We start from the raw sequence: 23,442 nt of genomic DNA on the forward strand, positions 1-23,442 counted from the left end.
TGAGCGCCCGTGTGCCTTTCTTCTTCGGTTATTCAAGTTTTTCAACTGTTTATTGTACCACGGTGGATCTGTGCTCTTTTCAACGGTGATTTTTGGGACGAATCTGTCCATTGCTTCGTGCACAATATTCTCAAACATCCGAAACGAATTCCCAATGTCGTCCTGCTGCTCAATTTCCGTAGAAATATCTCTCCCAACAAAGAATTCATTCATCGCCACAAAATCAGCCGCTTCATACTTGTAAAACTCAGTTACGTCATTCAACTTACTCTCATTTTCATCAATTGTGATTTCAACTTCGATCGCTTTGTGCCACACATCGGTTTCAATCAACGGTGTCAATGACTCCGCAAGCGATAAATCATAGAATTTGTTTGTGAATACGAGATCTAAAACATTAATACGGTTGTTCACAGACTCCAATTATTTTTGCAAAAAAATGGCAGTTTGCCTTGATCGAAACCCCGAAAAATGCCTTTTTCGGGTACTTCCCGTACAAAAGTGTCATTTTTCAAGGTTTTTCAGGTCCTCAGTCGGAGGCTTATGGTACGAAATTGGTAGATCAGAATGGGCTCAAAATCAATCCGAAGCTTTGTCTCGACATGCCAAAACTTTTGGCTTTTAGAGATCTCAATTATCTTGTCAACTTTTTGAGATAATCGGGGAACAAAAAACGCGAACGCGGACGCGGACGCGGACGACGCCATACGAACATCGCTATTTTACACATTTCTCATAGTAAACAACGTATTTTTGGAGGCAGATAGGTCTTGATCGATAGGATTTCATCCTATCTACATTGCCTAGTGTACAGATATGTGCTTTTTCAAGTTTGGCGTGACGTTATAGTGGTCCGAAAGGGGAGATGTCATGAAATTTTGGCTAGTAAAACCAATACTTTATCTAACAAACAAAGTTTGCGGTAAAGTAAAAAACTGAACTGAAATGTATGAGTGGCGTCATTTTGTGAAATGTAAAAAATATTCGTTCTTCTTATTCTGAACGTTCAACGCAACAAACGTGTGAATAAATTTATCATTGTTTTAACAAAAGAAATCAATTTTTATTTATTGTTTTTGAGGCCATCACAATAGAGTAATTCATATCGAGTGTATTTTTTGTACGTTTCATTTTTCGATTCCCAATCGAAAAACTTTCTACGGAATATATTCAAGTCGATTTTCTGTACGCGTCTAAGATGGACGAACCTGGGATAAGCGCAAATCAAACGAACATCAACGATTTGAAAATTGCAGTACCTTTTTCTAGTAAGATGAACTAATATTGTTTACATATAATTGTAGTTTAGATATCGTCCTGATTATTGTCTCATCTGGATTTTGTTGAATTTTGTGTGAAAAAAATAAATGGACACTTACATAGATTCTGAAATAGTCTGAAAAAAATCTCACAAATTGTATTCGACGAAAATAAAAAAACTGGTTTATTTTAATGGTTAAATTGATTCATTTGGTTCAAACAGTTCATGATTTTGTAGAACAAAGTACACACAAAACCAACTTTTCCAAAGTAAGAAAAAAATTTCTTGCATATGGAATAAGAAAAAAATAGTCTTAATTCTTAAGTCTACCATATAAAATATAAGGCATTAAGAAGAGTTTTTTCCAAATTTAAGAAAAAAAATTTCTTGTTCCATTTTTAAGAAGTTTTTTTCTTAAATTTGGAAAAAACTTTTCTTAATGCCTTATATTTTATATGGTAGACTTGAGAATTAAGACTATTTTTTTCTTATTCCATATGCAAGAATTTTTTTTCTTAAATTTGGAAAAGTTTGTTTTGTGTGTATACATTGAAAATAAATTATTCAATCATCTGTGAAAGAGATTTTTTACTTGTTCCCTGCGTGCCTTTTAGCGTAGCGAACAGCTAGGTATTCTAACGTCATGTGGCTATTAGGGTGGTTTTTCGCACTTTTTTTCTTCAATTTTTTCTGCCATTACTAGAAAAAATAAGCATCACAGCCACGAAAATCTGCGAAATCGCATAATTGCTATTTCTGGTTAAGGTCATGTTCTAATGAATTGGCTCTCCACATTGCAGCGACTTTGAGTGAATATTCACATATTCTCAATTGTAAATATTCACATATTTTCTCACTATCTCCCAATTGCAACCGTAGACAATTTCCGCATTGGTAGAATTGAAACACCACATTTCTCGGGTTGTAGAATGGACTAATTGGTAAAAGAAATGATTAACTATGTTATTTTTAAATGCAATGGCATTGGAAATATTTCATTACCAGACGAGTGCATTAGCAAAAAGCCGAACTTCAATTCGGAATGAGGCATTTACATCTATGGTACTATATTGCATATATTAAATTGTGAATATTCACATATTCGCTAATGTAGAGATAGTGAGCGCATTTCTGTTGATAGTTTCCTTAAGAGAAAGCCGCTCTCTCTACAATTCCACGGCAGGAACTAACGTGGCTAACTGTCGTGAAGAGATGGCTCACCCTCAGAAATTATTTCAATTTTTCTGGTTTCAACCGAACAACCAAGCATTGCATCTACTCAAAATGCTTTTTGGTCGCGAAAATCAATAACGTTGCGGTGAGAGGCGGAATATTCAACACGCAGAACACGCAGCAAGCGCCAAAACATCTGATTGAGAATGAGAGAGAGGCGATCAAAAAACAAACCACTGTCAAGTCATGAAATTCATCTTAAACCCTCTTGACTGCGATGCAGATGATGATTTTCACCATATTCGTCCCATCCAAATTGAATTTCATGAGCAGATGGAAGCCGTGAAGAAAATCAATGTCCGGCAAGTCTTTGAAAATGGGGATTTTAACCAGTTGAACGAATTGCCAGCGCTCAAGAAAATGATCACCAAATCGTTGAACGACCGGTCAATTATCGAGGTGATGAAGAAATGGTTATGGACATATCCGGTAACACCACCAGAAGATACCATGAACCATGTCGACCTGCAAGATAATTTTATGCGCGGTGTTCCTCATCAAAACGCTAAGTCGCGCGATTTGTTTGACGAAGCTGAACAGCAATACCGCGCTGAAATTTGCAACATGTCGCTTCAACAAGGTAGGTTTTTTGTTAACACCTGTTCTAAAACAATAAGTCTCCGGCATAGAGTTATTGTCTCAATGCAGAAAGTCAACGTATAGAAATAAAAATCAATATATGATAATAATATATGTTTATTTTTATCTCTTTTTTTCAGTTTATCGGCGTTTCCACCGTGAAAACACCATCCCATTGTACAGCAGCCATCGTGAAACCCACATGTCAGTAGAATTATCGTTACGCAAAATTCGCGAATGGTTTCGATGTCAGTTTGATTCTGAATGGTTTAACGTTTTGCAAACCATCCACGATCTTGTTGATGACAATGGCAAGTCGCGGAAAATGAATACTTTGCAGTTCTTGGGGGATGTAGACTCGGGCAAAACGTCGGTCCTCTCCTCACTTGCCAAATTTTGTTTGATTCATTGCAATCCACGCAATTTTTCCACGCAATTTGGCAAGGTGTCCATTGCCAGATCGAAACTTGTATTTTTCGATGAGGCAAAGGAACTAGAGAAAGACCGACAAGAAACCCTCTTGCTAACATCGCAAGGGTGGACGGAGGCTGACGATAAGTTCACCGAAATCGCCAATTTGAATGACCAATTGAAAGAATTATGAGCCCAATGTAACGCCGCTGTTAATGATAAAGAAGATTGCGAAGCCTCATCGGAAGCAACCATCACTGCTCGAGACGAAGCTATAAAGCAACGCGACGAAGCTATAAAGCAATGCGACGAGAAAATTGCTGAGTTCAACGAACTGGACCAAACTTTGAAGCGAGAGCGTGATGACAAAGCAAAAGACCGTGATCAATCCGAGAAGCTTCGAAATGATTTGAGAGTGGCCAACGAACAGCTTGCTTTACGTGCAAATCTGACTGCACAAGCATTCAGTGATCAATTGCGGCAAGCTGATCGGGACATTCAACGCTTCATCTTACATTCAAACTATGCACTCTACACAAACATCGACATAGAAAGGAATCTTTCGGCATCGCGCACGTTCGCAAATGGTGACATAATCGCGTTGGGTATTGGTAGAGTGATCTCCACAACGCGATGATATTATTCGAAGCATATCTCGACTAACCGCACCAAATATCCGAAATGTGAATGTTTGGGTGCGAGAAACACGTGATTTCCGGTCGCGAAGCATGTACTTTCATACTGACCGTATCTCGCCATATGAAAAAGTTGCTTTTTGACATATTCCAAACGACATCTGCTTTCCAACCTAATTTCTCTCATATAATATTACATTTTTGCTAGGGGCTAACCACGGATTTTTTATTGACAACATCTGTTTTTATCGCCCAATTTTAATGTCATCCGTAAAAAATTGAAAAAATCTGTATATATTGAATTTTATCGTTTAATATCCAAGTAGTAGAGATGTGCCGGTTATTGCAAAACCTTTCTTGCTTTTTTTCATTTCAGAGGAAGCTAAAATGGATAATCCTGTGCCTTGTGTCAATGTTCCAAGTAGTAGAGATGTGCCGGTTATTGCAAAACCTTTCTTGCTTTTTTTCATTTCAGAGGAAGCTAACATGGATAATCCTGTGCCTTGTGTCAATGAAGTACGTGCACAGAGACCGAGTCTATGGTCACGAATCAAGGGTGGCTGCAGAATGATGATCATCGGTATGCATTATTTTGTCGGTTATCTCGGCGTTGTATATGCTATTTATGGTATATACGAGCGATACTACACCATCGCCAAAGAGGAAAAATTCGAGGTGCTCACAACGCACACTGTCGTTCGCCGGGCAGATTAATTAGCAAATTTGTGACCGAAATAATGTGAAACTAAATAAAAAGAAAATCATTTATTTCACAAAACAATTTCGAAATTTCTTCTTTCTCACAGATTTCAATTCAATCCTTTTTCCATTTCAATCACAAGAAAAGAGCATACACACCATCAAAGCATGTGAATGAGTGGAAGAAGAAAAGAGAGCAGTGTATGCGATCGTAGCCTACGCTCTTCTCGTTTCTTCCTTCACTCGTTTGTATGCTTTGCATGTGTGCGTTCAAAATATAAATTTCATACACACCATCAAAGCATACGAATGAGTGGAAGAAGAAAAGAGAGCAGTGTATGCGATCGTAGTCTACGCTCCTCTCGTTTCTTCCTTCACTCGTTTGTATGCTTTACATGTTTCATTTTAATCTAATCACATTCCGCGGGTAAATGGTTGGTTCACATTAATAATATGAGCGCGGCGAGCACATTTATATGAAAATAAATGAAACTCATTAGCTGAATTATTCGATATGAAACTCATCGGGGATGTGCAGGTTATTGCAAAACTGGTTTTGACCACGCCCATGCAAAACTGGTTGAGAAATGGGCGGGGCTAAAACCGGTTTTGCAATAACCGGCACATCTCTACTACTATCCACTATAAACGTTTAATGTGCTGACGTCATTACCGATTCAAAAATGCTGGAAGTGGGTTTTGGTGGATCCTCAGGATCGTTTAGTACTGCTCCCGGTTCTGGAAGTGGATCCTCGGGATGGGCCAGGGCATTGTCAAACCCAGCCTGGTCCATCCTGAAGATCCACCAAAACCCACTTCCAGAATCGGGAGCAGTTCTGAACGATCCTGAGGATGCACCAAAATCCGCTTCGAGAACAGTATGCATTCGTTAAAGCGAAAAAATTACTGCAAAAATCGGGCAGAATCGACCAAAATGTGATCATATCGGAATTTATTCGTTTAAATGATAAAAAATGTTTCAATACAAAGGTCTTAATGATACATTACACCTGAATTCAAATGTATATCCATATCACATGCATGATGTGGATATAACAGCTGGAAGGCTTGCAGAATTGTATGAAGCTTATGCTAATATTCAATCATCATATTATAATGGAGAGGAAAATAAAAATCAGTTTGGTAAAAGTTTAAAGGAATTTCAGCATGATGTTTTGTTTGCATTTGATACATCACGATCAGATGAATCAGTTCAAAATGGAACGGTTGACATTAGATTGGAAATGAAAGCAAGTGAAAATATACCAGCTAAAACTTCTGCTTTTTGTCTGATTATTTACGAGAATGAGTTCGAATATTCTCCTTTCGAAGGATTGGTTACAAGATGTGTATAAACACCCGGTTTGAAGATAAAAACTATAAAAACTAAAAATACTAAAAATATAAAGTTTAATGAATCAATTAATTATTAGTAATACATGAACATGTAAAATGACTAAAAAGCAAATAGTTGACGAAATCCATCGTTATGCTCGAAAAAAATTCGAGAGACGCAAATATTCAATGCGTGGTATTGCCGACACATTGCAGGCTGATCTTGTCGAGATGCAGAAGTTCAAACGAATTAATCGGGAGTATAGATACATTCTATTTGTCATCGATGTTTTCTCGAAAAGAGCATATGCAGAGCCTTTGAAAAATAAAACAGCAAAAAGTGTGACTGAAGCAATGGAGAAAATTTCTAATCAAGTTGGAAAACGCGTCAGAAATCTTCATTGTGACCGCGGGAAAGAATTTTACAATGGATCAATGAAGCGATTACTCACAGAATATGGCAATATTAATCTTTATTCTACATATAGCATTAAAAAAGGCAAGCATTGATGAACGTTTGATTCGTACAATTAAGCGAAAATTGTATATGCAATTCACTTTACAAGGATCACCCATATGGTATAATATTCTTGAAAAAGTCATCGATACCTATAACAATACTCGGTGAGTACCATTATATTTATTATTTGTTATTAAAACGGCCACTGCTAAATGTAGTCGAAAAATTTCCATATGAAATAAATTCGTCTGCATATAGCAGTAGCCGCTATATGCAGTCGGATTTTTTTCAAACAACTGCATTTAACCATAACCGCTATATGCAGACGATTTTTTTTCATGTTTGACTGTGTATATCCACTGCTGCTATATGCAGTCGAATAAAAAAAATGAGAAAATGAAGTGAAAATCAATGTTGGATGGAATTATAGTCGTTTTTTTTTATTTTATTTCATTTTTGAGAAGATATTTGTCGTTTTTACTTCGGTGGAAGCTGGAGATTTCCGATTCGATTTGCTGCGGTCACAGAACAATTTAACGTTTATTTTTAATTTGCATTTTTAGCTCTGAGAAAGCGAAGGCACGCGCGCGCGCCGAACTTTCTCAGAGCTAGAAAATTTCGACTGCATTTAACAGCAGCAGCTATATGCAGTCGAAAAATATGAATATAATAAATAAATATAAGGTTAAAATTTCGGCTGCATATAGCGCCAGCGGCTATATGCAGACAAAAGACGAAAATAAAAATTCGACTGCATATAGCGGTTACGGTTAAATGCAGTTGTATGAAAAATATCCGACTGCATATAGCGACACCCGCTATATGCAGTCTTTTCGACTGCATATATAAGCGGCCTATTAAAACTATCTATTATAATGTTCTCTCTTTCTCTTTTTTTCCAGACATAGAACGATAAAAATGAAGCCGAATGAAGTAAACTCTGACAATGAACAAGAACTTCTTGACACTGTGTATAAGTACAAAAATCTTCTCAAAAGTTTTGATGATCAAGAAATCCTTGGTTCTGTATACACTGAAGAGCTGCAACATGTCAGAAATCCAAATGAATATCTCATTGAGAAGGTACTACGCAGGAAAAATGGACAAGCGTACGTGAAATGGCTTGGTTTCACCACCGCATATAATTCTTGGATTCCAGAAAGCGATTTGTTCGAATAAGAGTCGATTGTTTGAAAACCTGTTTTTGTTTTACTGTGCCGGTATTCTACGACTTTCCGACGAAATCGTTCGGAATTATTTTTTTCGTACATAAGACCATATTGGAGTGAAAGAGAGAGATTCCACTATTTTTCAGCGTTCCACCGGAATTATTTCACACACATTCCACTCTTCCTTGAGTTATCGGAATAATTCCGGTGGAATGCTGAAAAATAGTGGAATCTCTCTCTTTCACTCCAATATGGTCTTATGTACGAAAAAAATAATTCCGAACGATTTTGTCGGAAAGTCGTAGAATACCGGCACTGAATATATATAATGTATCATTAAGACCTTTGTATTTACAGTGCAGTGGTAAAAGATTGAATAAACAAAAAAAAGATGGGATATTTTCAGCACGTAAATATATTGCTTACGCTGTTTGCGTTATGCATTGTATAGTTCAAGTTCAGATTGGTGTAAAGCAACATACGTAAAACGAATAATAAAATCTGAAAATCACAAGATTCGATCTTTACAACAACATTGCATCAAACAAATCATCGAAAGAAATATGCAATTTACACGATTGCCGGACATTATAAAAAATCGAATTCAAGAATTAAAAGAACAATAAAGTTAAATTTTGTTAATAAGAAGATGAAAAGATGGAAATTTTCGATTGTTCGATTAGATTAAAACAACGATTTGAAGAAACAGTAAAATTATTTAAACCTAATGTTTTACCGCATAAAGAGAAAATAGTTAAAATTTATAACAATATCTATCTTGCATCTGGTTCGTGGGTATTTAATAAAACATCTAAATAGTGTTGGCCGTCGAACACATCCGAACACTTGTTCGACCGTTCGTCAACATAAAAAAAATCTATTTTGTTCGTTCGTTCGTTCGGACAATTGAAAAAAAATTATTTTGTTCGTTCGTTCGTTCGTGAAATAGAAAAAAAAAATTTGTTCGTTCGTTCGTTCGTTGATTAAGAAAAAAAAGTGTTGTTCGTTCGTTCGTTCGTTCGTTCGTTCGTTCGGATAATATGCTATGTTCGACCGTTCGGATTTTTTACATTTGAAATACATAGGTAGTAAATACAATTTTGATTTCTTTGGATAAGACTGAAGGTACAACGTTATTACCGGTGTTATTACCTAGTAATACCTCTGTGTTTGTCCAAATAGGTGAATATTATTAATTTACATGAATTTAAGTATTAGGCAAACATAATCAATAGAACTAATCATTTGTACATTTGGCGGCTCCCAATACTTCAATTTAACACATTGGTTTTCGAAAAAGTAGAGTATGTTTGCATTAATGGTTGAAAATATTAAGTTCTTTCGACGAAGAGTATCAGGAGTTCATAAGTATCAGTACGTAGTCGAGCTCCGCTTATTGTACGGCATTAGCAGAAACGAACAACATACGGATCAATGTATGAGAGTGAAATGACAACATCACTGAAACCGTAGCGCATGGAAAATAACACAGAAGAAATACAACAAACAAACATTGCAAAATTGCAACGCATCGGAGAAAGTGAGAGAATCTGTGCTGTTCGCACAATAGCAAATATTCATAACACGTTGACACCGACTCAGTGATGTCAGCAATACAAATCAATTGTTTTAATTTGCGTTGGTATTGGTTTTCTTCATTCAACTGTCCTGATCAACACCTTCCTTTTCATTCATAATTAATTTTATTCGACGAATATGCTTCATAACGGCGTCACCACTTCTAGTAACGCGTGAAAAAAATTCAAAATTATTCCCATTTTCGCTGCTACTACTGTCACTGTCATCAACTAAAAAAAGTAATAAAGAAAAAAGTAATAAAGAAATTTACATTAGAAAAGTCAATCAAATGTCTAAATTACTTGTTGTCGGTTCAGTCCGTTTCTTTACAGTAGACTTGGAAGTGGCTCGGGTTTCGCGACGATTGTCAACAGAAGATGGAAGGGCAGATGATTTTGTTCTACGAGATCTCGTTACTGTTGTTGTTGCCTCTGAATCATTCTCGCTTTCAATTCCAGACAACTCAATGTTCGTTGTAGTTTGACGAGCAGCTCTACGAGTGATTCGACGCTCTGGTGGTGCTATATGAAAGAATGAAACAATTAAAAATGGTTCATATTCAGACAATATTTAAGAGCTACGTCGAATTGAAATAAAAAATGTAATTTAATAAATTATCACCTGATTCAATTTGACCTCGAGTCCGTTTCTTGGCAATGTACTTGGAAGTGGCTCGGGTTTCGCGACGATTGTCAACAGAAGATGGAAGGGCAGATGATTTTGTTCTACGAGATCTCGTTACTGTTGTTGTTGCCTCTGAATCATTCTCGATATCAGACTCATCGGAATTAGAATCAACATTCAATGTTTCCTTGTAAATAACATCATTTTCATTTCCATATACTTCGGTATCGGTTGTCATATCAACATCTTCCACGTCAATCTCATTATCTTCATATAATGCCTTATTTTTAACATTTGCGAGAGAATTCAATAACATTTTAGGGTTATCTTTGTGATTTCGTTGAAGTTTGGCAATTAATCTTGGCAATTAATCTAGTATCTTTTTGTTGTGTTCCATTGATGTAATTTTGCAGCTGAGTACTGGTTGATGCTTCCAGTTTTTGCAAAGTTTCACAAAATAAATAAAAACCACCATGTGTTTTGAAAAGTTTGTTCATTTTGCCATTGATTGCCTCGGCGGCGGCTGTGGTACGAATTCCGCGCAGAAAAACACAAAAATGATACGGCGTTACAATTCTCATCCACTCATTATTAAAATAATCAATGAATGGAGCGAATAAATTCTTATCTAATCTAAGGGCTTCCATAGATAAACCCTTGAAAGTACTTGCAATATGATGCATTGGCAATAACGCGAGGCACTGAAAACGTCGAAATATGTTTTTATACTTTTCATCACATTTGACTTTTTGGAACAAATCTGGCATTTTTGCCAACTTTCTTCGAAGACTTTGGCACATATGGAACCAGCAGCCTAATATTGGCATCTCACTATCGATCGATTTAAGGACATTTATCAGGGCCTTTCTCATGGCTTTTTCGAAGTCAATAATGATTGCTTCACCACGAAGTGGTATCAATTTTTCCGTAATATATTTGAAAACACTTTCGTATGCTTCGATAGTTCGACGTGACATCAAAATATAAGCTAGTGGAAATGACTGCAAAAGTTCAAAAAATTGTAACGAGATCTGTAGTTTTTTGGTCACATTACACTTACTTTATGTCCAAAACTAATGTGAAGAATTAGGACCTGTTGCCATACACCATCAGGTGTAATTCTAAATGTACCGTCTAATATGAAAAATCGTTCTGTCTCAATGGTGTTCTCTAAAATTAACTCAATCGACTTTGAAGATGCAAATATACAGTTTTCAAAAGTATACGAAATGATGACGTCATGGAAGAATGGCCCATGTTCGGCTAACAAGGAAAATCCATATTGCTCCAACACGTGAGGTTTTTCAAACTCTGATAGTATTTCCAAACCATTTTTTGGCGATTTTCCATATCTTTGTCTACGAATATTGCTCAGAGTTTTTCTGAACTCGTCAAAAACTTTGGGGTATGGCATTCCTTCGCACAACGCATCGGTTTGCCATCTGAAAATAAAAATGATCAGTAATTTCGAATATTTAATTTACGAGATCTCGTTCGGTTCTAATGTTCAATTGAACAAAAGCAAAGTATACTACTTACTCAGCTATAACCTCCATGTATATATCATATGGTAACATAGATGCAGGTGCTGTTCTGGCTCGTTCCTTCATTTTATTATCACAGTACATGTATTTATATTCCTGATATTGGGAGCCATGCGATGGGAGGTGGTTTGTTTCACCGTCTCTAAAAGCAGAATGATCCTCCCTAACGAAAACTCTCGCTGGGCAGCCTTTTATCCGACAGGTGTACGCTTTGAGCTTCGTTTTCTTCGAATAAGAATTTTCGTAATAAAGCTGATTCTCTTCATATGCCCACATTAACTGTGAATTGACACGAAGCCCTGGTATAATTTCGTATTTCACATTAATCAAACCAGTCTCTTCATCTTCTGAAGTTGTCATAGCGTTTTCCATTTCTCGTAGAAGTTCCGTTGAAAATATATCACTCATTTTGACCTTTTTTCCTTAAATATAAATAATAAATTAACCAAATATTGACTTATTCCCTGTATATATTAAACGAGATCTCGACAGAAACAATGAATTGCACAACAAAAATTGAAGAAAAATAATGGTTATGTCAGCAAAAATGTCGCTAGTATATAAACTATGATATCTAATACCGTGTGTCGACATCTATGTCTATTTTCACCTCATTGAACTAATGTTTTCGCTGCTTAGAAATGTGAAAAGTAAAAAGCGCACAATGAATCATTTTTGCTCATCTTCATTACCTGAATACGATACATAACCCGACAACTACCATAATATTATATAGCAAACAGTTTTTTTTCTTCGAGTTTTGACTTTTTCACGTTTTCAAAATGGATTATTCGAAATTAACAGTAAGTTATGGTCAATAATTTTTCGTTTCCGAACGTTCCATTTAAAAAATGTATGGTATTTTGTAGGTTGTTCAACTGAGAGAGTTACTGAAAAGTCGTTCGTTGTCAAGACAAGGGAAAAAATCTGATTTAATCCACAGACTTGTACAGAATGATCTCAAACTAAAATACAACATCAAAAATTGTAAAGTAATTTTAGAAAGAATCGACGTAAAAAATTTCGTTCAATACGTTCCACTTCAACGAGAAATGAAACAAACCGACAAAGGTGTGAAACACAAACAAGGCGAATCAGTGAGCAATCCGACCCTCTCCAAGTCTACTGATATCACAAACAAATCAGAGGTCGTAGTCGAGAGAGAACGAGCTGTTGCAATGGGTCGTGTTACCCGTTCGAAGACCGCTGTCAACAAAAAAAATCCAGATCTCGTTAGTATAGACTTCAACGGTTCAAAAGTAACTGAAAAAAGGAAACATTCTGATCTTGATTCTGAAACTATGATGAATACACCAAAAAAACCTCGCCTTGAGCCGGTTAAGCCATCCACTGAGAAGAAGAAACCAAGAAAACTTGTATCGAACATACTTAGTCTAAGGCCTTCATTAAAAAAATACGAAATGGTGTGGGCGCACATCAAAGGGTTCTCCAACTGGCCTGGTATAATTGAAACAGAAACAAAGACCGGAAAGTATGTCATCCATTTTTTCGGAGACTACACGAGATCTGAGGTGACGAAAGGCAAAATAATGCACTTAATGGAAGGTTTTAATCACTTTGCAACGGTCCAAAAACCAACAATGGGTCTTACCAAGGCAATCAGAGAGGCGCAATTATTTATCTTAGACAATGATCGATCCACCTGTCCAATTTGCGATATGTTAAAAATGAAATCCGCAATGGCAAATATCAAAGCATTGACCAGCAAATAAAACTAAACGAGATTTCAATAGAATTCAATTAATAATAAAAAAAAACAACAGATAAATAAATAGAATGCATTTCTTATTTCAAAAAGAATTTCATAACTTCTATAAAACGTCAACCAAACAATTTCCAAATGTGTTTTACCTTTTCTTCGTACACAAAAACATCACAATTTTCGGTTTCGCAACACAAATGCAGACATTCCACTTTGGTCAAAGCGTCGGCACTCTCCAAAAATTTCCCACCCGATTTCTTCGATTCTTCCGTTTTAATAATCATGCCATTTTTTATGTCGAACTTCCCAAAAAATCGATATCAATACACACATTTTGATAGTCGGCGTAGCAGCTTGCAATGATTTGTTCTGGGTCACTCAATCGTTCACATTGATATGATTTGGAAATGCCATTCTGTGCGATCCATCTGCAAATAATGAGTAACAAAGAATCACATCGTCTTTATTTGATTTATTCGTAAACTTATCTGAGATTGAGATGGACCACCACACTGTATGAAACTCAGTATGTTTGCTGCGAATTTTTTCTGTTGGCATGAAAAAACTTTCTTCTTAAATGTAAACAATCACATTGCTTTTCGTTTTAGCTCCATAGAAAAAAACTAATTTGTTTTGACGTGATTTCACCAAAGTGTCACAATCGAAATGTCACAATCGAAGTGTCCCTATCAGTAAAACGAATGAACTGGAATAAATGGAAGGTACGGTGACAAGTGAAAGTGTGAACACACTTTAGTTTACTTCCAGTGGAAATTTGACAGATCCAGTTCAGAACACATGTATTCTGTTGTTTGTTTGGTGTACACATCAAGAAGTGTATCTGTCAATGTTAACAATCGCTTTTTTGTTTCACAAAGTTTTTGAATCCTTATAGAAATCCGATTTCTTTTTGTATAGAATTAGATCTCGTTGAAATGTCTGTTGTTTCGGTTGAAACAGTCATTCCGTTGCGTTATAGCGACGATAAAAATATTATCACGTGTGGCCGTGACAATGTATTGCAACAAGTGGATTTCGTGTCTGAACAGCTGGCGCAGGACGTCAAAGACAGCATCGATCAAACAGAGCTGGTGATAAACGAGATCTATGCGTTAAAACGGCGTAACAAACCATGGGTTCGGGCTATGGTGAAGTTCATTCGTAAAATCGATGGTGTGCCCGTACTTCAACTTCTGGATGTGAAAGGGCTGGTAGATTTCGATACGACAAACATGAATGCTCGGAAGATTGCAAGTCATTCCTTACGAAAACTTGAACACGGCGAAATAAAAATGTTCGTGTACGCGATCGGTTCATACGATATTGATGATGAATTCAAATTGATCTTTGATCAAATTTTGAAAAACAAAAAAGTCACCGCTGTCATTACCATCATTGAAAGGAAGAACAACATATTAAACGAATGTTATGTTGGCGACTTGTTATATACATCTAAGGGTCGGCTCTTTTCATTCAGAGAGCTTTTAATAAAAGAACGCATATCGTATCCGTCACGCCCAAAAGGCCACATCAATAAACTGATTTTTAGAAAGCGCGCCGATTGTTTGGCTGAAAAAAATGGTGGTACCGCATTGACATCCAAAGTGCAAGGGGGCGAAGATCCGATTGAAATTTTGATTTGTGGAAGATTCAATATATACGAGATATTGGGAGAAGGCTCTGTAAGTTTTCATGTTTTTGCTAAATGAATATTTTTCCATATTAAAGATCTCGTTTTAATTACTTAGTACGGCGTAGTTGCACGTGGCCGCGATACAATCAGTGGTATGGTCATCGCAATGAAAATATTCAAGACCACTTTGTTTGGATTCGAAGAAAAACGCAAAGAGAATCTGGAGGAGGCCGAAATCATTAGAAAACTTGATCACGGCAACGTGATTAAGTTGATTGATGTGATCGATGACGAAATGGGAGTGTTTTTGATATTTCCACTGATGAATGGTACATTGCACGACACAATTTATGCAAAGGATTTCAAATGCACTTCTAAACGAGTCAAAGAAGTGGCAACTATGATTTTGAATGGCCTGGTTCATATGAATCAGAAGAAGATAATGCACCGAGACCTCAAACCTTCAAATATTTTGGTCGATGAACATGATAACCTGAAAATATCTGACTTTGGATTAGCAACAAACTACAGAGAAAAACAGTTTTTCATGGATGTTTGTGGAACATACGCATACATGGCTCCAGAAATGTTACTGCGATTTGGTTATCAAAGCATTGTTGATGTATGGGTAAGTGAATGTTCATCCGCATTTAAATCTTTTGTGACATTTTATCATTTCAGTCACTTGGCTGCATATTGGCAGAGTTTCGCCTTAAAGATCAATTGATTCAGCCTGCTAAAGATGAAAAAAAGCAAATTCGAAACATACTCGAAGTCCTCGGTACTCCAGAAGTTAACGAATGGTAATTCAATAGTAAATAATGAAAACATATTTCAAGTCACCTTATTTTTTATCAATTCTTGCAGGAATGTCTGTGACTGGCAGTGGAAGTTTGGAAAGATACAACCAAAACGTACTTTTGAGGAACTTTTCGACGATGAATTCAGCAATTTTCTCAATGGACTCCTGAAGATGAACCCCAAGTCCAGATACTCAGCTCATGAAGCTCTTAAGCATTCATTTTTGCTGTAGAATACCATCAAAATCTCGTTTGATTGAACTCATTGATATCACTTCCAAAACAAACAAAAGTCATTGACTCATCACCTGATATTCACGAGATCTCGTTTACTTGTAGCGTAAAGTATTTATTGTTACATTTGACATGAATTATCTGAAAATAAAGTCTTCAACATTTTTTTCTCTTTATGCAAACAATTTGGAACGACTTTTTTGAAGATCTTGTACTTTCTAATGCATTCAGTCTTCATTGTGTGGCTCCAATTTGCTCAAATTCTATTGCGATTGGTAATTTTATTAACATAGACATTGCTTGGAATACATTGAATTGTATTTTTGGATAGAAATTAGTTTTATGTTCGTAATTATTGTCTAGGGGAATATCACGCTTAAATTATTTCAAATATTTCAAAAAAATCCAATTTATCTCTAAGAATATGTCGTAGGAAATATGGTGGATATTTGTGAATACGGCGGAATATTGTGGATTTTTGTGATTATGAATGATATTTAAATGTATTTATTCGGATTCAATGCAAAAAATCTCAAATATCTCCAAAGTTCACAAAAATCTGATTGATTTATTCGAAATATTCGAGAATAAGTCATACAATTGATGTTTATTTCAAATATCTCAAATATCTCACAAGATTCAGGAGCGTGATATTCCCCTAGATTATGTTATATATTTATTTCTAGAAAATTTTCCATTGTAACTATTTCTAGAAATAATTTCTCAGAAATAATTTTCTCAGAAATATTTTCTTCAGAAATAGGAATAATTTCTAATACCACAGAAATTATTTATCCAGAAATACATAGGCGGCGCCGATGCAACGATTGAAGAGGAAGCCGTTGATATATACTATATATTAGTATATGCAACACAAAACATTCCAGCTGGCAGCCCAATTGTCTTCAATCGTGTTTTCCGAAATGACAATGAATAAAATGTCTTTTTCAAGACAAAAACAGAGTCTACGGACTATAAAAAAAAGTCTACGGACTATAAAAAAAAAGTCTACGGACTATAAAATTTTTTAAAGCGGATTATCAATAATTGATAATGAGGTCACAACCCCTCTATAAACATATGCTGAGTGGAAATTTTTATATGAGCTATTTAATTCTGACTTTATTCTTATTTTTAATCTATTATATCAAAACAGCAGTAGCCACAGATTGTAAAACAATAAACACTTAGAGCTTGATAACATAAACATATATGGGGCGCCCCATATATTTATATAGGGCGCCCCATATATTTAATTATTTCCCTTTCGGGAACTTATTGGGCGCCCCATATATTTATATAGGGCGCCCCATATATTTAATTATTTCCCTTTCGGAAACTTATTAGGCGACCATATTTCTTAATAACTTACGTTATATAAATAAGATTTCTAATAAGAATATTTCTTTTCTAATTTCTTCTTCAAAGCAACAAGATGTCTTGGAATCCATGCAATTCACAAAAGTTTCATAATAAAGAAACAGCATTTACTTGCGAGATTTGTAAAGTAAAATATTTTTACTGTTGTTACGAAAACAGAAGTAAATACAGATTTCTATGTAACGATTGTGTTCAAATTCACAACAAACAATGGGAAGATTATCAAATTGTGAGTTGATTGAATGAAGCAAATTTTGAATTTCGGATTTTTTGATGACAGCAAACACATCGTCGACGTATCTCAACCAAACTTTCGGCAGAATACCTAATGATTTGATTTTTGACTCGAAGTGAGACATGAATGCTTCCGCAATTAATGGTGAAAGTGGGTTGCCCATTGATGTACCTTGTTTGCTGTGATAAAATTCGTTGCGAAACTGAAAGCAATTGTATGCCATACATGTTGTTGCTGTGTCGATGTAAACGTCCAGCTTGTTTTGCGTGACGTTTTTTCGCTGTAGGTGGTTTTTCAGCGATTCGATTGCAATGTCCACGGGCACACTTGGAAAGAGAGCTGTGACGTCGAATGAAACTAAAATTTCGTCTTCTTGTAAATCGATGTTTTTGATTCTGTTTACAAATTCAGTGGAGTTCTCAACTGAATTGCTCTCGAATTTCCCGTATTGCTTCAGTTCCTTCACCAACCATCGTGCAATTTTAACAAACGGTGATTTAATGCCCGATACGATTTTTCTCATTTTTTCTCCTGGTTTGTGTTGTTTGCAGAGTCCGTACATCATAGGTACTTCTTCGTTCGGTACTTTCAAAATGTAGTAAGGAACTTGGAATACTTTCATGATTGAGTCTCTGAGTTTTTTGGCATCTTTGCACATTCGCGATAGTGGAGAAAATCTGGTTTTGATGAAATTCTCTTCAGCTATCGATTCAATCATCCGTCGATCATAATCTTCCTTCTTCAGTATTACGATTTTGTTTCCTTTGGTGTAGAACACATTTCTTTTCCGCAGACTGTTCAAAGCGTTGTTCCATTTGTTGTTGTTGTTCGTTGTGTTGATGGATTTTAACACCTCGTCGGCTTTTTTCCTAATTCGCGCTTTGATGCCAAACGGTTTGTAGTGAATGGCTGACTCAATATCGACGATAGCATCATTGATTTGAATTTCATCTGGCGCTACTGAAAAATTCAGTCCTCTGTTGAGTAACTCAAGTTCTTCTTCGGAAAATTGCTCATCGGACAGATTGCACTCAGACTCAATAAAACTCAGACTCAATCATGAAAGTATTCCAAGTTCCTTACTACATTTTGAAAGTACCGAACGAAGAAGTACCTATGATGTACGGACTCTGCAAACAACACAAACCAGGAGAAAAAATGAGAAAAATCGTATCGGGCATTAAATCACCGTTTGTTAAAATTGCACGATGGTTGGTGAAGGAACTGAAGCAATACGGGAAATTCGAGAGTAATTCAGTTGAGAACTCCACTGAATTTGTAAACAGAATCAAAAACATCGATTTACAAGAAGACGAAATTTTAGTTTCATTCGACGTCACAGCTCTCTTTCCAAGTGTGCCCGTGGACATTGCAATCGAATCGCTGAAAAACCACCTACAGCGAAAAAACGTCACGCAAAACAAGCTGGACGTTTACATCGACACAGCAACAACATGTATGGCATACAATTGCTTTCAGTTTCGCAACGAATTTTATCACAGCAAACAAGGTACATCAATGGGCAACCCACTTTCACCATTAATTGCAGAAGCATTCATGTCTCACTTCGAGTCAAAAATCAAATCATTAGGTATTCTGCCGAAAGTTTGGTTGAGATACGTCGACGATGTGTTTGCTGTCATCAAAAAATCCGAAATTCAAAATTTGCTTCATTCAATCAACTCACAATTTGAAACGGTCAAATTCACCAAAGAAGAAGAAAATCCAGACAACCGTTCACTGAATTTTCTGGATTTAACCATCACACGCACACTTGAGAACAAACTTGAATTCGCTGTATATCGCAAACCAACATCAACCGACCGATACATAACAGCTGATTCTCACTGCTCTCAACAACACAAACTTGCCGCCTTCCATTCGATGATTCATCGTATGTGTGTGTTACCGTTATCGTTAAGCAATTTCCAGAAAGAATACAATTTCATACTGAAATTAGCTGAAACAAACGGCTACAAAAAATCCATGATCGAAAAATTAGTCAAAAAACATTCTGACAAAATCTATCGAGCGAATATGTCAACGCTATTCAGCCAAAGCCGAAATTCGATCAAGGAAAACACAACATACGTAGCGTTCAACTATGTACCGAAAATCAGCAACAAACTCGTTCACACATTTGAAAAAGATGGAATGAGATTAGTGTACAGCAATAACAACAAGCTGTCAAAATTGCTCGGCACTACAAAAGACGCGATACCAATAAAACAAAAGACCGGCATTTATTGTATTACGTGCAAAATATGCAATAAACAATACATCGGAGAAACAACGAGAGCGCTAGGCACCAGGTTCAAAGAGCACGAATACTGCGTTAAGCACAAACACATGCAATCTTCAGGAGCCAAACACGTCTACGATATCAATTTCGACGCACCGCATCAAATCGGCTCTTTCGAAGAGAGCTGCACACTCTTGAAGAATGTCACCGACTTCAGAAAAATTGATGCCTACGAGTCGTTATACATACACAAACATAAGCAACACCTCATGAACGCAGACGACGTCGGCAACATTGAATCTCACTTGTTCAAATTCGCAAAATAGCTAATTTCTTTGTATTTGTTTTGTTTTGTTTTTACTTCGATCTCTCTCTTACTTTCTTCTCTTCACATCAAAATGAATATTGTAAACTGTTTATCTCACCTCACCAATACTCTTACATGTAAACGAAATAATGTTTTGTATTGATTTTATTTAGTCATTTAATCGCCTTGCTGATGATGAGATGTCACACGTCTCGAAATGCATTCGATAACGTTTTTTGAAATTAAAAAGTAAACGAATTTAGTTAAAACCAAAGACTTTTATTTTTTATTTCACTGAACATGACTCCTTTGTAGTCAATAAAGAGCCGCGATGTGATAAACATTTTCAATTTTATGCTCATATTTTTTATTCAATTCAAACTAGTGGCAGTAACGACAAATAAGTGCATAGTATCTCGAAACGCTAATCAAATTTTTATTATCAAATGTTATTTAAAATTTACATTACTTTTTTTTTTTTGTATAGTACTCTTTTACCCTTTAGTATAAATAATGGTTGAGATAAATTCTATGCGCATATTATATATTTAATTTAAAGGAGTTACATTAATGAAGAATAACGTATAATAAAACAATGGTTTAGTTAAATTGATTTAATATCATATGTACTATCAAGAATTAATTCCCTTTTTTGATTATACATCTTTTCATCATACTTTTATCATTTATTTTACTTTACGCATCGATATTCGCAAAACAGAGATGACTACAAATGCATTTCGTTATTATTTTTTTGTTATTTGTATATATCAAAACATAACAAAAATAGTAATGTAAATGAAAAATTAAAAAAACAACAACAACTGAATAAGGTTACACAAGATGTTTTTATTGCTTTTCATATTTCCAATTTATGATATTACTTCTTTTTCTTCTTTAAAGAAAGAACATTCTTGAACGATGAATCCAGAACATTCTTCTTACGCTTTAATGAATTTGCACTATCACTATCCATTCTCTCAGACCCTTTTGGTTCTACTTTCATCTTTTTGGACTTCTTGAAATTGGTAGACTTCTTTTTCCGTTTTGATACTGATTTAATTTTAATATTTTCAAAAGATATAATTTCACGCATTACAACGTCAATCAGAAATCATCATCAGAAAAGTTCATTTCGTGGATTTACAAATAATTTTAACCAAACTAAAATTACAATTGGAATTGACATTCAAATCACGAATATAATTCAAAGACTACTTTAATAAAATACATTTCATGTAGTGCGCCAATAAAATAGTTTGTTGTGGAACAACAAAATAGAAAAAGTATCTATAAACTCAAGAACGCAGAGCGGAGCGGAGCGACGCTCTGCGGTCTTGTTTCAGCTCGAACGGTAGTTCTTAAAAATTCTTATTTTAATCTCTGAAGCTATGCTTGCTAAAATCGGATTTTTTTCTAGAGAATAAGAATTGATTGATAAAAAAATGCAAAATATATACAATAATTGAAATAAATCTTTTAATGAATAAAAATTATACATTTATGCGTTTTAATTCTTTTTTTTTTCAATTTTTTTTTCACATGTTGTGCAATATCTTTTGCATATTGATATTCTTTTGTCATTGTTTCTGAATCTATTTTATAATGCCCCCATGCGAGCGTATCGATACAATCGGGGTTAATTATATATCGTTTATCATCAAAAGGATTCAACGCGATCTTTTCCCTTGAAATGGTGTAAATGTTATGATTTTTTGACCGAATTGAAAATTGTTTTCTTATTTCTATACAATTATTTTTTATACAGTTATAATAGTCGTCAAATGAATCTGTATTTTTCAAAACGTTTTTCTTAACGCCTTTAGATCTTTTTATCTTATCAATTTTACCTAAAGTTCGCACAGCATAACATTTTGATCGTATGCCAGCCACTGCAACTATGATTTCCCCATTGAGTTCATCTTTTAATTTACCTGGTACTTTTTTGTTATGACGTTAAATTCTATAAATATTATCCTCTGGGTAATCCCATGTGTCAAATTCATTTGGTTCATCGCGAATGTCTGCGTATACGTCAGATGTCTTTATTCCAAGGATAAAACTATCCGTATTTGTGTAGACAACAAGAACATTTTGTCCGTATTTCGGTTTCAAGTAATTGTACAAAAATTTATACATTAACACTTTTGAAATATCCAAAATGCACATTCCAACGATGGTGGGTCTATCTATGAAATGATTGAGTGTATTAGGATTTAAGTAGCCAGCGGAATAGTATTGTCATCAGTATTCATTCGATATGTCTGGACAAATCACCAAAGAGGAAAAACAGCGACTGGTTGTGGCAATGCTCAGCCAGTACAACGGTGCAAGAACATACAATCAATTGAATGGTAAGTTTTTTTCACATTATGTTTCTATTTAGTAGAAATGTATTGTTATTGCGTTAAATTTCTCATAATTTTATTTTGTTCATTTTCAGCTGAATTCGAGGATCGTGTTGGGCGTCCAATCGCCCGCACTGAGCAATCATACCGCCGGCAATTGACACAAATTGAGAAATTTTGTGAATTTCACACGTGTTGGAATTCCAAGGAGGATTCCTGACAAACAGCGAGAAATCAGCGCATGTCTGCCGCCGGGTCAACATCACTCCACAATGGTGATTGATCCAACTCATTTCAATTTTATCATGTCAATGATACAGCAGTGAAATAAAAAGTGCATCAAAAGTGCGAATAAACAAAACAATGCTTTTTTTCTGTGTGTATGTGTGTTGTGTGTGTGTATGTGCGAACAACTATTTCTTCATTTTTTTTACAGAGATCATTTTTTTTCAGCGGTGAACAAACAAGAGAGAGAGAGAGAGAGAGAGAGAGAGAGACGCACAACGTGAACAAAACAACAACAAAAAAATAACAACATTCGTTCCTCGTCGAACAGTGTACATTTGCTTTCTGCTCCTCATTCTTCTTCTCAATGATGCGTTTGAAATGTGTTTTTTTCCTGCGGTGAACGATTTTTTCTTCATTTTTTACAGCGGTCAAGAGAGAGAGAGAGGCACTCAGCGAACAGTAGGTCATTGCAGGTCATTGCAAATAGATTGTGTGTGTCGATGAACAATGGGCTGAGACAGTCATAACAATCGCACGTATCGTTTTCGTTTTCATTATCGCATTCCTCACTATGAAAACAAAACATAAGAAAAACAAGACCACAGAGCTTCGCTTCGCTCCGCTCTGCGTTCTTGAGTTTTTAGTTACTTAATCTATTTTGTTGTTCACAACAAACTATTTTTTGGCGCACTACATGAAATGTATTTCATCAAAGTAACTTTGAAGTAATATATAAGAAACAAATAAAATGTATGATACTAATGTATGATAAAATATACTTTGG

General features: G+C 35.5%; 1 protein-coding gene across 1 annotated transcript; it reads left to right on the forward strand.

Annotated features, from left to right (window-relative positions):
- Positions 1-13,966: 13,966 nt before the first annotated feature.
- LOC129572828 (cell division control protein 2 homolog 3-like) lies at positions 13,967-15,691 on the forward strand. Its single transcript, XM_055452928.1, has 5 exons — positions 13,967-13,973; positions 14,170-14,505; positions 14,776-14,933; positions 15,000-15,512; positions 15,566-15,691. The coding sequence occupies exons 1-5, from the start codon at positions 13,967-13,969 to the stop codon at positions 15,689-15,691; spliced, it is 1,140 nt and encodes a 379-aa protein (XP_055308903.1).
- Positions 15,692-23,442: the final 7,751 nt, after the last annotated feature.

The sequence above is a fragment of the Sitodiplosis mosellana genome, unplaced genomic scaffold, assembly GCF_009176505.1.
Source record: "Sitodiplosis mosellana isolate CC-2019 unplaced genomic scaffold, AAFC_SMos_1.0 Smas_scaffold_5575, whole genome shotgun sequence".
NCBI lineage: Eukaryota > Metazoa > Arthropoda > Insecta > Diptera > Cecidomyiidae > Sitodiplosis > Sitodiplosis mosellana.

Excerpts from the sequence above, each read along its gene's own strand:
- LOC129572828 (XM_055452928.1), top strand. Across the intron at positions 14,506-14,775 it reads GAATGCTCGGAAGATTGCAA|GCCACATCAATAAACTGATT; the intron begins GTCATTCCTTAC and ends CACGCCCAAAAG. Across the intron at positions 15,513-15,565 it reads AAAGCATTGTTGATGTATGG|TCACTTGGCTGCATATTGGC; the intron begins GTAAGTGAATGT and ends TTATCATTTCAG.